This window comes from Sarcophilus harrisii, chromosome 6 (genome assembly GCF_902635505.1).
Source record: "Sarcophilus harrisii chromosome 6, mSarHar1.11, whole genome shotgun sequence".
NCBI lineage: Eukaryota > Metazoa > Chordata > Mammalia > Dasyuromorphia > Dasyuridae > Sarcophilus > Sarcophilus harrisii.
The window spans coordinates 132,874,369-132,890,132 of record NC_045431.1 but is presented as its reverse complement, the minus strand read 5'-3'; the positions used below and the strand labels follow the sequence as shown (position 1 = coordinate 132,890,132).

The 15,764-nt window shown below is 33.6% G+C and overlaps 1 protein-coding gene across 4 annotated transcripts in view; it reads left to right on the top strand.

The window, feature by feature from the left end:
* NPNT (nephronectin) overlaps positions 1–15,764 on the top strand; it is a 111,996-nt gene that overhangs the window by 18,757 nt on the left and 77,475 nt on the right. For 2 of the 4 annotated variants that reach the window (XM_031943179.1, XM_031943177.1), the window contains exon 3: positions 10,864–10,914. The exons of the other annotated variants lie outside the window; for them this stretch is intronic. In XM_031943179.1, coding sequence (XP_031799039.1) covers positions 10,864–10,914 — 51 coding nt within the window. The remainder of the gene's footprint in view (positions 1–10,863; positions 10,915–15,764) is intronic. 4 annotated transcript variants of the gene reach the window in all.

Below are 15,764 nucleotides of genomic sequence, written 5' to 3'. Positions count from 1 at the left end.
AGAGGGCACAGTTCCATAGTGCTTTCCAGAATGGCTGGACAAATTCACAGCTCCATTAATATTTATGTATGTACCTGTTTTCCTAAAGTCCCTCTAACATTTCCCTTTTTCTTCTGTCATCTTTATCTATCTGTTGGATATGAAGTTCAGAATTGCCTTAATTTTCATCTTTATAATCATTACTGATTTGGAGCATTTTTATGTGGTTGGTGATAGTTTGGATTTCTTTCTTTGAAAACTACCTGTTTTAGAGCCTTTGACTATTGATTGAAGAATGACTTGGCTCTCATACTTATAAATTTGAATCAGTTCCTTGTTTATCTTGCATATGAGACCTCTAAAACTAGTTTTTTGCAGAAAAACTAACTGCAAAGATTTTTTTTCTCCAAGCTGTTTCACTTCCAATTGTAACTATATTGGCTTTGTTTGTATAAAAAGTTATCTTCTTTGATCTTTTTTACTCCTTATTTAGTCATGAATTCTTCTATCCATAGATCAAAAAGATAATTTCTTTCTTATGATTGCTTATGATGACAACTTTTTAGGCCTAAGTCATGAATCTATTTATATAAGTCATGAATCTATTTTGGTGTTTAGAGTTAGATGATGGCCATAATTTTTCCTAGACTGTTTTCCAGTTTTCATAACAATTTTTTTTGGCCATATACTCATCCTTACTCTAGTAACTGGGATTGGTGGTTTATATAATTCTCTACTGTGTTTCTTTGCTTTTACATATGTGGGCACCCAATCTGATTGATCTCTCTATATTTTAGCCAATATGCCAATTTAAATATTTTTAAAATGAGCAGAAAAATCTATGTAATACTATGTAATAACAGGCATCTGTGCCATGCAGATGTGATTTTCAGATACAGACAATTAAGTATATTTATATTTTATATATCATTTAATATATTGAAATGTAATAACTGAAAAATCAAGAATCCTGAAATTTACCTTGGCTACATAAAGCACTATTCACTTAACTGAATGTTAGGATTCTTACAAGGTGCCAAGTCAGTGGAATTGATGAGATAATGATTCTCTAATTTACATGTACTTAGTACTTACTATAATTCCACAAGATTCACACCTTTAAGAGAGCATATATAAGAAGGAGCTCTCAAGGCCAAAGAACAGAAGCCTACTAGAAGCTCTGAGCCTCAGACAGGATTCAGTGGAGGAGATTCACAAGCCAGAGAAGGCAGCTAAAGCTCTTGGAACCAAGTCTACAGAAGGCCTCCAAAAAACTAGCTGAGCCCCAAGTGAAGAAGACAAGACTTTAAAGGAGACAATAAAAGATCTGGACTTTAACTCCTGGCAGTTTTTGGAGTGATTATATTGAACTGAAAGGAAGGCTGGCTCTAGAACTCCCTGCTCCCCCTCCTCCCCTCAGAGAACAATACATTTTAGAGAAGAATATTGCAACTGAATAGTCTTTATTTTCAATAACAATGGAGTAAAGAATTTATCAATATTTCAGTTGGTGTGTGATCTAATCAATGTTCATTTTCACTTCAGTAGTATAGTTTACATCTCATCAATCCCAATCCTTTTCAATCTCTTTGTCTATTGTTCATTTCCTCCTATAAATCTTCTAAAGGAGATGTACAATTTCCTGGGAGCCAGACTCGCAGCAAAAATGTCTCTTAACATTGTGTGGATGCAATTGCATTGTGCAAATTTTCTTCCTCTTAGTACATAACTAGACATCTTGAGTCACACATCTCTTTGATGATAAATTTTACCCTGCTTTTTGCATATAGATCTTCTTTGATAATGTGCTATGGCCTATTTTTGCCCACACCACATTTTTCTTGGGTCACCTGCAATTTTGTTGCTTTGAAGTTTGTAAAATCCAGTGATTCACAGCTACATAGTAATATACCCAAGTATAATAATAATAACACCCAAGTAATATTGGTGTTAAAAAAAAGATGGACTTTGATGATTTCAGGGAGTAGCTGGAAGTCACTGAAAGGACTGTATAGTTTCCCAGCTACAACCTTTGCTCCCATTTCACCATTGAATTCTAGGACCATAGATTATTTACAATAAATAATTATGACAGCTATCCAATATATCAAAAAATCTCAAAAGTTGGAAGAGACCTCAGAGTCCAATTAATCCAATTTATGCATGAACAAGTCATTGCACAAACTGGGCAAAAGGTAATTTCAGGGATTAGGAAACTCTAATCCACCTTTTTATGCTTCTAGTTCTTGTTTTGTTCCTTCCATGTCAAGCCCTAAATTTTCTTCTTTCTACTTTTAATTTCTATTATTTCATTTACTCCCAGTTCTGTTCTCTTTGTCCAAATGGAATAGGCCCAATCCCTCAATAATTGTCATGTCCCCCTTATCCTGCTCCTCTCCAGGATAAACATTCTCCATTCTTTCTACTGATTCTCCCATGGCATCAACTCAAAGGCTTTCAGTATCCTGCTCATCCTCTGGCTAGTCTCCAGGTTATCATCATTCATCCTAAAATGTGGCAATTCAACATTGAATGTAATAGGCCATATGTATTTTGACCTGGCAGAATACAAGAGCACAATCATCAACCCAGGCCCAGACCCCATGCTTCTTTTAAAAAAAAAAGGCTAAGATTTGTATTATTTTTTTGATTGCTATGTCACCATGTTGAGTCATGTTCAACATTGCCGTTTTTGTAAAATAAACTACTGGGTAGCCAGCATCTCCCTATCTCAAATTTTCAAAGTTAATATTCTGAACCTAAGTGCAAAACTCATTAATGAAGCTTTGGGATTTCAAATTATTGGACCAGTTCCAAATCCATCTAACTATACCTTATCTAGTTCATCCTTTCCAGAAGAATACAAAGAGAGATTTTTTGCTAAATTCTTTGTGAAAATATAGGTAAACCATAGCTATAGCATTATGCTAATCTGGTGTGGTCAGTTTATCAAAAAAAGAAAGAAGGTCATTCTAATGTGACCCTTTCTTGCAGTCAGACTGTTTCTTTGTGATCGCTGCCTTCTTTTCTAGAAGTCCATAGTCTTTTTAATCTATATTCTAGAATTTTGCCAAATATCAAAGTTAATCTCACCTCACTTAATAATATGGAGTCACCATTCTCTTTCCTCTTTTTGAAAATAAGGCTGATTATTTGCTCTTTTCTGATTTTCTTTGTGGGTAATTAGATGATATAGTGGACAGAGCACCACAGCCTGGAATCAGGAAGACCTTGATTCAAATATGACCTCAACCACTAAATAGCTGCAAGACCCCTGGCAAATCACTTAACCCTGTTTGCTTCAGTTTTCTCCTCTGTAAAATGAGCTGGAGAAAGAAATAATATCAAACCATACTAGTATTTTGTCAAGAAAAACTCAAATGGATTGATGTAGAAGCAGACAATGACTGAAAAACAATTGAAACCTTGGTGTTCTCTATTATTTTTCAAAGATCACAAGCAAGGGAAAAATGGGAAGTTTTTCCAGTTTAGAAGGATAGTTCATCTGTCTGAACTCATCCTGTGTAGCTAGTTGTACTCTTATTATCTTCTTCCTACTTATCTTGGATATCACTTTTCAACAGCAGTTTTTGTTTTGCAATTTCTAATTCCAAACGGCTTTAAATGGAGAACTGCTATATTTTTAATGATTTAACTTTATAAGTTGGCCATCAAACTGCATATCTTAGCATAGACAATAAACTTTTGTCATATCTTTGGTTTTCCTGTAAGAACTATGAGGATGAATGTTTCCAAATGCTTTCAAGTCTTATTTAAGAAGGTCTGGAAAGTTTGGGGGATTGATTTAATCAGTACATTGTATTAGACATCTTCCAGGATAGTAATAAAGTAATTTAAGCATTGATTTGCCTGTTTTATACCTCAGTTAATATTACTGTTCCAAGGATAATTGAACAAGGTTTATCTGTGTGTCCATCTAAGAATCTTGCCTGATATTAATATTTGCATGGGAAATGCAGAGCCTAAGATTTGGCTTTATATTTGAATCAATTTTTTTCATAATCAGTAACCAATCACATTAGGTTCTAGTATTCTTTTCACTTTTCAGTCAATCTTTTGACTGTAAAAATCATTTCTGTTATAGAATATCTTTTGTGAAACCTTTGTTCCCGTCTTCTTCATGTAATTCATGTATGTAGGTCATTATCATAAAGATTTTATAAAGGATGCCCATGACAAACATGTCTGGGCTATACTTATGATTCTAGACTTTCTCTCTCTTTCCCACCTCAATCCCTACCACTTAGATAATTTCATCATCCCCTTTCCCTCAATTATTTATGAGTTGTCTTTTACCACTAAAGTTTAAATTTCTAAAGGTAGTGACTATTTTTTTTTGCTTGTATTTGTATTCCAGATCCTCAGCACAGTCCTGGCTCATAGGATATACCTGTTGACTTGATTGATTTCCCCATTACAATAGTAATTAAGTCCCTGATTTTTAATCATTTGGTATCTTCTCCTCTTTTACTTGTCTGAAGAACTGATTCTTTAATGCCAGGAAAACATATTAATTCCACACGAACCTTTTCTGAATATACTTGCCTAGTTGCAATAGTTTTTCCCAATTTCATTTTGAAAATACTGTTTCTACTTCCTAGTTGTATATCACTGATCTTAAGATCATTGTCCAACTAATCTTGATAAAGAAAATTTTATGTTGATAGAACTTTTCTATCGTCCATTTCTTTGTTATCCTTCTAATTTAATCTTTTAAAGTTCCTACACGGATCTAGCTTTAATTAGATTCCCACCAAGCTTTCTACAAATTTGTTTTTCCCCCACTCCCTTCCTCACCATTTCCCATTATTTGTGAAGTGCTACTGCTCATAATTTTTCACCCTTTTCCTCCATAAGGTTTTGCAAGGATGTCTATATTCTACAACACTGGCCAGTGTTGCTCTTCTGGTTGCATTGTTTCCTATTTAGAAAGAATTTAAGAGTTTGATGGCTAAGGTGATTGCTGAGCTTTTTAAAGCTTTTTTTTTTCTTTTTTCTTTTTTGCAGCAATTGCATTACATTGAATACAAGGCTTTAAAAAGTGATGATACTCTTTGTAAATATTCATTCTTTTCTCTCTCTCTCTCTCTCTCTCTCTCTCTCTCTCTCTCTTTCTCTCTCTCTCTCTCTCTCTCTCTCTCTCTCTCTCTCTCTCTCTCTCTCTCTCTCTCTCTCTCTCTCTCTCTCTCTCTCTCTGTGTGTGTGTGTGTGTGTGTGTGTGTGTAGGAACGCAGAAGGATGGTCATTAGCTTATTTGCCTAAATACCTTTGCTAGCTGTGTAACTCTGGCAAGTCACTTAGCCACTCTGTGCCTCAGTTTTTTCAACTGTAAAATGAGAATAATAATAGTACTTACCTCCCAGGATTACCATGAAGATCAAATGAGACATTATTTGTAAAGCAAAGATTCTCACAGTGCCTGACACATAGGAAGCACTTAATAAATGCTTATTCTCTTCCCTGCCCTGATTTAAATTATTCAGGTCATAGTTGTATTAGTCAAATATCATATTTTTCCCTCCTCCTTATGTTTTTCCCTCAAAATTTTTGGTATTCATTTTTATCTTGGCTCCAACAAGTCATCAGAATGTCTTCCAACAAATAACTGGTTCAGAAACATCTTCCCTGTCTCTTGTCAATATTTAGCCCATTCTATTTCTTTTTGTGTGATAAATAACATCATAGCAATAAAACTAACTACATTTTTGTTAGTGCTTGCCTTTTCAAGTACCTTCTTACATCTTGAAGAAAGAATTGGTGCTAAGTACTTATTGGCCTCTCTCATTTCTTAATCCTGATTCATATCTTTCAGTTCTTTATTTCTTTTTCTTTTTTTTTTTTGTCCTCTCATGTACAACTTCTTATTAAATCACAGAATATTAAAATATGTTTGCTTTCTTTTGAAGAGTTTCATCGAGGTTATCATGGACTTTTTTCTACATCTTCATCATCTGCAACAAATATTTGCTCATTTAATTGCCTTCATGGTGGTCTTTTCCAAATGCCTATTCTGAACCCTAAAATAACAGATAATGAAGCATACTATAATGCAATGTTTCTTGTTGCCGTTGGACTCAAAATAAAACCAAACTCTGCCAATTCCTTTATTTTCCTTTTCAAGGAGAATGTGTGAGCATATTTCCACTAAGCTGTGGAGATGAAGATCTTTTGGTTTCATTTGTAGTGACAAATGGCAGTATAGAGTTGATTTAATTTCTTCTATAAGTTGTAGACTTATTAGCTATTAAATAAAGTTAATATTGATAGATGGTGCAGTCTCTGCCTTCCTTTTCTGCCACTTTCCTTGCAGAAGAAGGGGCTGTTCAGAACTGTCATTTTTTAAAAATTTTTTCTTTGGTTCATGAGTAACCATGGCCAAAGAATTCATCAGCAAATGAACAATCTAGTGGTTGTGGATCTCCCTGTACTTGTCTCCTTCAAGTATACATAGCCCATTACTAGAATCATACCCAAAGCCTTCCCTTTTTTTTAAATTTAATAAACTAGAAAGAAAAGTCATCACTGTTGCATACAGAATTAGATATTATGTTGAAGATATGAATTATTTAAAATTGGCTTTGCTTTTAAAATGTATTGGTGGGGAATGGAGGGTAGAATAAGAATACTATGTTTGTTTTCCTTATTATATTTGATTTATAATAACATTTTAATAGGTTAGTATTCCTTGAGTATAAATACTAAATGAATACTAAAGAAGGCAGACCTGGAATTCTTAAAATAGCAGGATGGCATCGAGTTGTCTTAAAAATTTATTATAGATGCTTCATGAATATTGACTGAATTTCACAATTTAGTGACTGAAGTATATTTAATTATGATAAAAAATGTTTGCCCACTTGTCCAAGGCCACATTTTTTTTATTCTTAGTCAGTGAAGGTATGATTCTAAAATTTTTTTTGAATGGATTTGTTGTTGACTTTCTCCAAATATTTGAGCAAATTTCCCTTTAATAAATTTTTTCCATTTCTACTGAGGGAAAGAACAATTAGCAAATTCATTAGTCTGCTGGAGCTTTCACTGCCCACCCCCAACTTTGTTTTACAAAAGTCTTTTTTGAGTCTTAATCTGGACTAAAGCTAATTCCCCAGGCAATATTCAAATAAATTTCCACCAACTCAACCAAGTAAAAAATAATTACCCTAAAGAAGAAAAGCAAAAAGCTAATTTAGAAAAAAAATTCACTCATTTGCTTATGGTTCTTTTTCTATTTTAGACTTTGATTCCCTTGTTGCACTATGCAGAAACTAATGGAAGTTCACACAAGATTTTGTTGTTTGTAGGAGTGGGTAAGAGTCATTTGAAAAATTTTTATTCCAAAAATGCCTGAGGTCATCTGTAGGCTTGTACCTTTGGAATTGGCAAATCAGTGAATTAGGATCTTAGATTTAGTGTTGCAAGTATATTTAGAGTCCTCTAGTCCAACACTCAATTCGCAGTTGAGTCAACAAGCATATTTAATTAAGAGTTTATTATAAGCCAGGCACTTTGCTCAGGGATATGAAGAGAGAAACAGTGTACACATTGTAAAAGAGGAAAATCTACTAAGCACTTAATTGAATTTTGATCTTAACAATAACCCTGTGAAGTAGGTGCTGTTATTACCCCTATTTTACAGATGAAGAAACTGAGTCTCAGAGAGGTTAAGTACTTGCCCTGTGTCACACAGCTAGTAAGTATGGAAGGCAGGATTTGAACTCTTGTTTTCCTGACTCTTAAGTTTAACACTTTTTCTACTGGACCTAGTAGCTACTGTAAGTCTGGGTTTAGAGGAGTAAAATTACATACCTAAGACACATACTTACAAAAAGTAAGTAACAGGGATAGTATTAGACCCCAGATTTGTGGTCATCAAATCCAGTGCTCAAATGCTGCCTTGGAGTTTGAAATAAATGAGTTTGGCCAGGAACTTTTTTTTTTTTAAAGTAGGATTTTTAAAAAGAATAGACTGACTGAAAAGACTGTCTGAAAAGAGTAGCAATTTTTTTTTTAAACTGTTGGAGGAGAGATAGTGATAAGGAGTCACTTTTCTCTTTGTACTGAAAGTTGGAATGAAATCACTAATGGGTGGCAAAAAACTTGCATGCAGGGATTATTGCTGTTCGAGAGAAATAAATCTTAGTTTTTGACTTAAAAAAAACAACAACCCTACCACAGCTTTTTAAGAGAAAGATTTCTTCTATAGCCCCAGTGTTGAATAGCTGGTCTATTTTTAGTCTTCTGACAGCTACTTAAAACACAGCTCCAGAGATATACATTCAGACAGCACAGGGCCTGGGAGTTAAGAAGTTACTTGTTATTAAACATGGGCTGCTCTGCATTGGCTCCAAGCACATAACCCATGTCCTGCTAGTTATAAAAGGCAAGAAAAATAATCCCTGCACAGCCTCTGTAATTTATATGAATTACCACTTCACAAAATGTTGGGGAGAAAAAAGCTGATTTATTTTTAGCCCTGCCTAATAAAATGCATGTTATCACAAAGGTATGATTCTAAATTGTTTTTTTTTTTTTAATGGGTTTGTTGTTGACTTTCTCCAAATATTTGAGCAAATTTCCCTTTAATAAAAATTTTCCACTTCCACCTAGGGAAAGAACAATTAGCAAATTCATTAGTCTGCTGGAGCTTTCACTGCCCACCTCTAACTTTATTTTTCTAAAGCCTTTTTTGAGTCTTAATCTGGGATAAAGCTAATTCTTCAGGCAATATTCAAATAAATTTCCACCCACTCAGGTAAAAAGGCATGTCTTAAATAATTACCCTAAAGAAGAAAAGCAAAAAGCTAATTTAGAAAAAAATTCACTCATTTGCTTATGGTTCTTTTTCTACTTTAGACTTTGGTTCCCCTGTTGCACACACAAGTTCACTTGGGGGTACTTCAATGGCAGAGGTAACCAGAGAGCTGCCCTGGTTGTAATGCACAAGCATGCTACTGCTGCCTTCTTACCTTTAGCTATAGACAAACACATGCTCTTTGTTCCTGTGTCCTATCCTGGATTGTGGCCAGTGAATGGGAGAAAGTGAGCCATTTCCTCCTTATTGGAGTGCTATTAATGGATGGTTTTTAGCTGCCTTCAGAGAGGTTTATATACTACAAGATGCATGCAGATAATAAGGGGACTGACTTTGGTAGCTAATGTCCATGAAAATTAGCAGTAGTTGCCTATGAAAATGACTTCATGCATCAATGAATAATAGATCTCAGTATAGGCCTAGAAAGCTTTTTTTTTTCCCCTCTTGATGTAGCACTGCTTTAACTTCAACTGCTATTCTGTATAGTTTTTTTTTTTTTTTTAACCATACTAATTGCAATTGTAATGGAATATTCACTGAAATTCTGTGCTGGAGGTGTCCAGAAAACCTATTGATATTACAAAATTCACTAAATTTGTACCTGTCATGGCTGGATTATTTGTTAAGTAGAATGTGTGTGATACATCTCTAAAATTTTTGAACTAAAAATAAACTATACAGAACCGCTTGGCTGCTTATATGTTACTAGTTAGAAAAATGTTGATGTTTGCTATTCTTTATTGAGTTATGATTACTTTTTAAAAAAATGTGTTTAATATATTTTCCAACATGAACCAGGTCTCTTTAAAATAGTTCCTAGATAATGTTAAAGAAACAGTACCCTTTTATACTTCTCCCAGCTCCTCTCAAATCATCCTGATTTCGCCCCCCTTAAACAATTAAAACATAACACAGCTTTTGCTATTTAGAAAATTGACTTATTTCAGTTTGTTGTTGAGATAATATCTGATACATCTATTTTTTTTTCTTTTGAGAAACATATCACTGAGTTAGCCTGAAGCTATGGCAGTGTTTCATTTAAAAAATAGCAAAAGAAAACAGAAGTCTGGATTTTATTCTCTGATTTAATAATGTCACTAGAAAGACTTCTGAACGATATAGATTTGCTTTTTAAAAATATATGGCAATTATTTTGGACTGTTTATACATTTTTATAATTCAACTAAAGAAAAAAAGATTATCTTCTCAATCACATAAGGTGATTTTTTCTTTTTTAAACTTTCTTTTTCTTTAAAGAAAAAAACTACTATTGAATTAACTGCTACAATTTATTCCCATTATGTCTTTTTAAAATAAAAATTCAGATTTTTCTTGTCTAAAGGTGTGAGACCTAATGTGACCAAAATATTTACAAATATTTTTTCTTGCTTCTTTTGAGAAAGACTTGGTCAGTCATTGATCATTATTAATACCTTTTTAATTTTCAGCAAAGAGAGAGTTCTACTCTCTAGTTGTTTTAACTGAGACTTCAGAAGAGATCCTTTTGCTTTTGACTGACAAAGCAGTCAGCCAGGGGGATAACTATTGAGAGAAAATTTCTAATTATAATCATTCATGGTTCATAATCTTTAATATTTTAAAATTGTCCATATTTTTAGTTATTTCGATAACTAAATTCTTTTTTGAAAATCTAACATTTAAATTTAACATCTACTTTCCTAACATTCACTTTAATAAAAGGGTACTGTCTCTCTCAGAGCTAAAAGCAATATTCTGAAAATGAAAAATTTGCATTGGAAGCTCCAGAAAAGTAAATCAGAATGCAAAGGAGAATAGTAGAGCTTCAATTATGGGATAATTTTTGTTTTGGTTAGAAATGTTTGATTTTTATAACAAAATGGTGACTAACATATTGCTATTTTAAAATATGTCCTAGTTTTTGTTGTTGTTGTTTCAGAAAAGCACTGAATGTTGAATATGTGTTAAGTCTCCGGGAATGTAGCAAGTTGATAAAAACCCAAGCCCAGTCTCCTTACAGAAAACAAACAAAAAGATCTGGAATTTTCTTTTTTTGGACATTTGTTTTGCAGCTTTCTACGTCTTAAGGCAGAGAATAGCCAGGATAAGGTGCCAACTCAAAGGTTAGAAGAACATATTTCTTGAAATAATCTTGGCAATCCTATGTCTTGAAAGGCATGCCCTCTAAATAATACATTTACAGAACTATAAATAAACCTTAACATTAGCTATTCTTTTTTATCTCTTTGGGGGAGAAAACATCCCATAGGGATATACTTGTTCTAATCACAGTTCTGCTCAGATCATTTTTAACTTAGATAATCCATGAATCTTTTTCTTTTCAGCTTATTTAACAAATCTAACAATAACTCCAATCTCCAGGAAACTTTATATTCCTTAATACATAAAGAAAGAATCATATTCTCCAAATATATGGTTACTAACAAGTTTGTCATTAACATAAGAGATTTCTACCTCAAATTAATTAACTCTACATTCAGGTAAGAAATGTTCTATTGTCTAAATTGCATAGTGTTATGTTAATATTTATTAATTTTCATAATTCTTTGGTTGAAGGTACCAGTTAGTTGTATTGTTTGCTTTGAAGAAGAGAATGCAATGGAACATAACATATTCATGGTACATTAATGGGAAATTTCACCAGATGATTTATATGAAATCTTAACAATTTATGGAATTGGTAAAGAGAGATATTTGCTTTTGGGGAAAAGATTACCTCATGTTATAAGAAGTTCATTTTAAAAGGAAAGTTCATTTTATTAAAAAATAAAAAATTATATCTGAGAATAAATAAAGTTGATCATTCCAGAAGTTTTTATTTATTAGGAAGACATAAAACTCAAGTTAATGAATATGCCCTGTATTTTCTAAAAATGAATGGGATTCATTTTGAGATTGAGGTTATTTATTTTATTGATAAGATTGTAATTGAGAATGCTCTTGGAATATTCATTGAAGGACTTACCTGGTTATAGGCAAATGAAGACAATCTACTTATTGTTTTATTACTACTTATTTCTCATTCCTATTTCTAAGTTTATTTTTTTAAAAAGACTTAACTGAAGTTTAGAATTTCTTAAATAATTAAAAAATAGATGGTAAAATTTAGGTTTTCTGGGCAATGTGCTGTTGAAACTCAGGGGGCTTTTTTCTCTTCTCTCTGAGAAAATCTACTTTGCTTAAAGGGGACTGAAGTTATTTAGGATTTAGTAGTTTGCAATGTGGTAGAAGGAGGCAGTTGGCATACTGCAGTGAACTTTACCACCAAGTCAGACCCGAGTATGAATTTTAGCACTTCCACTTAGTGGCTTTGTGAGTTTGTGTTAACCTCTCTGTTTCCTCATCTGTAAAATTAAATGGTTTCTGAACTCCCTACCAGTTCTGAATTAATGACTGTATAATGATATCACCTTCCCTCAATAATCTTACCACAAATGCCCTAATCAAATTTCTTACTTCTCTCTATATTAAATTTCAGATCTGACCCCCACCTTGAAAGGGAGAAGAAGAGGGAAGCTAGGATAAATTAAAAGTATTATATAAGATGTTGTAAAGCTGTTCCAATAGCTGAATAGATTTTGGTCCCCCATCTCAAAAGGTTCATAATACCAACCCACTATATTCTATACTTGTTGACTCAACATTCATGACAAGAGCTAAAAGTCCCCAAACCCATCATTATAGTCTCTATTTCCTAGTCATCAAAAGGTCCTTTTCACATCCCATCTCCTCCACTAAACCTTTCCAGATGTCTCCAAATATGCGATCTCTTTTTTTTCTAAGTCTTAAGAATATTTTGTTTGTATCTCTTTTATGGTACATTTTGTATTTTGCCTTGCATTGTAGATTTATGGGTACTTATATCACTTTTCTTATTAGAATGTAAGTTCCCGGAGAGCAAGAACTGAATTTGTCCTTTGTGCCCTTCAGAACACCTAATACACAGTTTTGCACATTATTGACATTCAATAAATATTCATTGAATGAAAAAAAGAAAGAATAAATGAATAAATGAACACAAAGAGCATCCAATATACTTTCCTATGAAAATCCTAAATCTACATCTCCCTTTTACCCCTTCTCACACTGTACTCAACTTGTATGCATGCTATAAACCCCTATTAGACTATAAACTCCTTGAGGATTATTTGTCATTTTTCCTAATACCCAACATAATACCTAATGTATTATTAACATTGACTTAAATATTTGTCCTATTGAATGGGATGACTAGAGGTAGCTCATAGGACAAGTATAATGATGATGAAGGTTTACGTTGGGATAGTACTTTGGAAAATTTATTTTGGTCACTGTGAGGATGGCAGATTTTATGAGCACCTCCAGGAGTATATATGATATATTCCGCAGAAATCTGATTGTATCCATTTTGCAGTTAGTTATGGTTAACTTCTACATACCCTAAGGAAGTGGTTTCTTTTGTTTTTTTCTTTGAAAAATTAAAATTCTAAGTTATCTCTGTCATTAGAAAATTGTTGTTGAACCTCATTCAAGATCTAAAGGAAATATATGGAATTTATTCTTGAAATGATTTCCTTTTCTTCTACATGCTCCATTCCGACAGATCCTTATGTTTTTCAACAGCCTTAATTGTTAGAAGTTTTTTCCCTGACGAAGAGCCTGATTTTGTCCTGCACCTTCTGCCCATAGCTTCTTGTTTTGACTTATGGGACAAGCTGAACCTGTCTTGAATCCAGACCTGTTTCTACACAAGAGTCCTTTAAATGCTTTAAATACCCTGTGTACCACTCCCTCCCTTAAGACCGTTCCCCTGAAGCTCTTGTACCTTTTTTCTACCCCTATTCTGGTCTTGTCAAATCTCAGCTTTGAGTTTCCTCCAGCATTTGCCTTCTTCATTCCAGCATTCCCAAGCTGCTGAAAGTTCCTGGAAGAAATTACACAGTCATACAAACAAGGTACAATCAATCAATCAGTATAAATTTGTCAAGCACTTATAATATGCCCAGCATTGTCATGGCACTTCGCCCACATCTGTCCACTACAAATTCTTGTTATTTGATCTTCTCTTTGCCCTCATTCTTGCCTATCAATCCTTATATTGTTACCTAATACTCTTTCATACCCTTCACAGCTGTTATCCAAAACCTCTCTTTTCTCAAACTGCCTACACCTTTGCTCACTCTCATTCTGAGTGGAGAAGGCTACCCCCTTCTTAACTGAGAAAAACTAGTACTCTTTCCTTCATATCCCCTATTCCATACTCTAATATACCCTCTGTTATGTCACAGTCTCTTGTTTCTTCAGGATGTGAGGAAGAAGTGACCCTTTTCTGAGAGTACCCCACCTTTTCTTGTGCTTTTGATGCCATCCATTCTCTCCTATCCTCTCTGGGATCCTGTTCCTTAAATCATTCCTCCTTCCTCTGATTTCTTGCTTTTCTCATCTTGCTGCTATTGTTATACAAAAGTTAACAGAGACATGTGAAAATGAGACATAGACAATCTGTCCATGGGCATACCCTTTTCATTGTATACCACTGAACTATTCTAATTATTACCATTTTTACAGTATCATTGCAATGTTTAAATAAATGCAATTTTGTATATGGTTAGATAATATCTGGATGTTTTCCTGTCCATGTTACCATCCATGTTGGGAAACTTCTACTTCTTGTCCACTTTTATCCAGAATAGAATTATAGAATAGAATCCCAACTTTGTTAGTCTCTGTGTAGCATTTGGCACATAGTCTGAGAAAATTGGTTTTCAAGTGCTTGCAACTGCCATGATGCACAGATCCCTATGTACTCTCTATACCTGGGGTTTTTAACTTGGAGTCTGTGAACTTTAAAAAAAATTATTTTCTCTGAAGTTATTAACTTTATTCCTCTTTTAACATTCAATTTTATTTTATTTACAGTTCCAAATTCTCTCCCTTCTCTGTCCTTTCCCCCATCCATTGAGAGGTGATAATAATAATGATGATGATAAAATGCATTACAAATATGTATGCTTATGCAAAAAATTCTGCATTATCCATACTTATAAAAAAAGAAAAAGCAAAAAAGAGAAGAAAATATGCTTGAGTCTATACTCTTAAATCCATCAATTCTCTTTCTGGAGTATTTTTTATTCTGAGGCCTTTAGAGTTGTGAGTCATTGTGTTGATCAAATTTACTAAGATTTTCACAGTTGATTATCTTTATAATATTGCTGTAACTATGTAAGTTGTTCTCCTGGTTCTGCTCACTTTATTTTGCATCAGTTCATACAAATCCAGACTTTTCTGAAAATATCCTTTTCATTTTTTCTTATATCATAATAGTATTTCATAGCATACATATGCTATAACTTATTGTTAACTTCTTTGTAAAAATGTATTTAGAGAAATGCAAATTAATACAACTCTAAGATACCACTACACACCTGTCAGATTGGCTAAGATGACAGGAAAAAATAATGATGATTGTTGGAGGGGATGTGGGAAAACTGGGACATTGATTCATTGTTGGTGGAGTTGTGAACGAATCCAACCATTTTGGAGAGTAGTTTGGATCTATGCTCAAATAGTTATCAAACTGTGCATACCCTTTGATCCAGCAGTGTTACTACTGGGATTATATCCCAAAGAGATTATAAAGAAGGGAAAGGGACCTGTATGTGCACGAATGTTTGTGGCAGCCCTTTTTGTAGTGGCTAGAAACTGGAAACTGAATGGATGTCCATCAGTTGGAGAATGGCTGAATAAATTGTGGTATATGAAAATTATGGAATATTACTGTTCTGTAAGAAATGACCAACAGGATGATTTCAGAAAGGCCTGGAGAGACTTACACGAACTGATGCTGAGTGAAATGAGCAGGACCAGGAGATCATTATATACTTCAACAACAATACTAGATGATGACCAGTTCTGATGGATCAGGCCATCCTCAGCAACGAGATCAACCAAATCATTTCTAATGGAGCAGTAA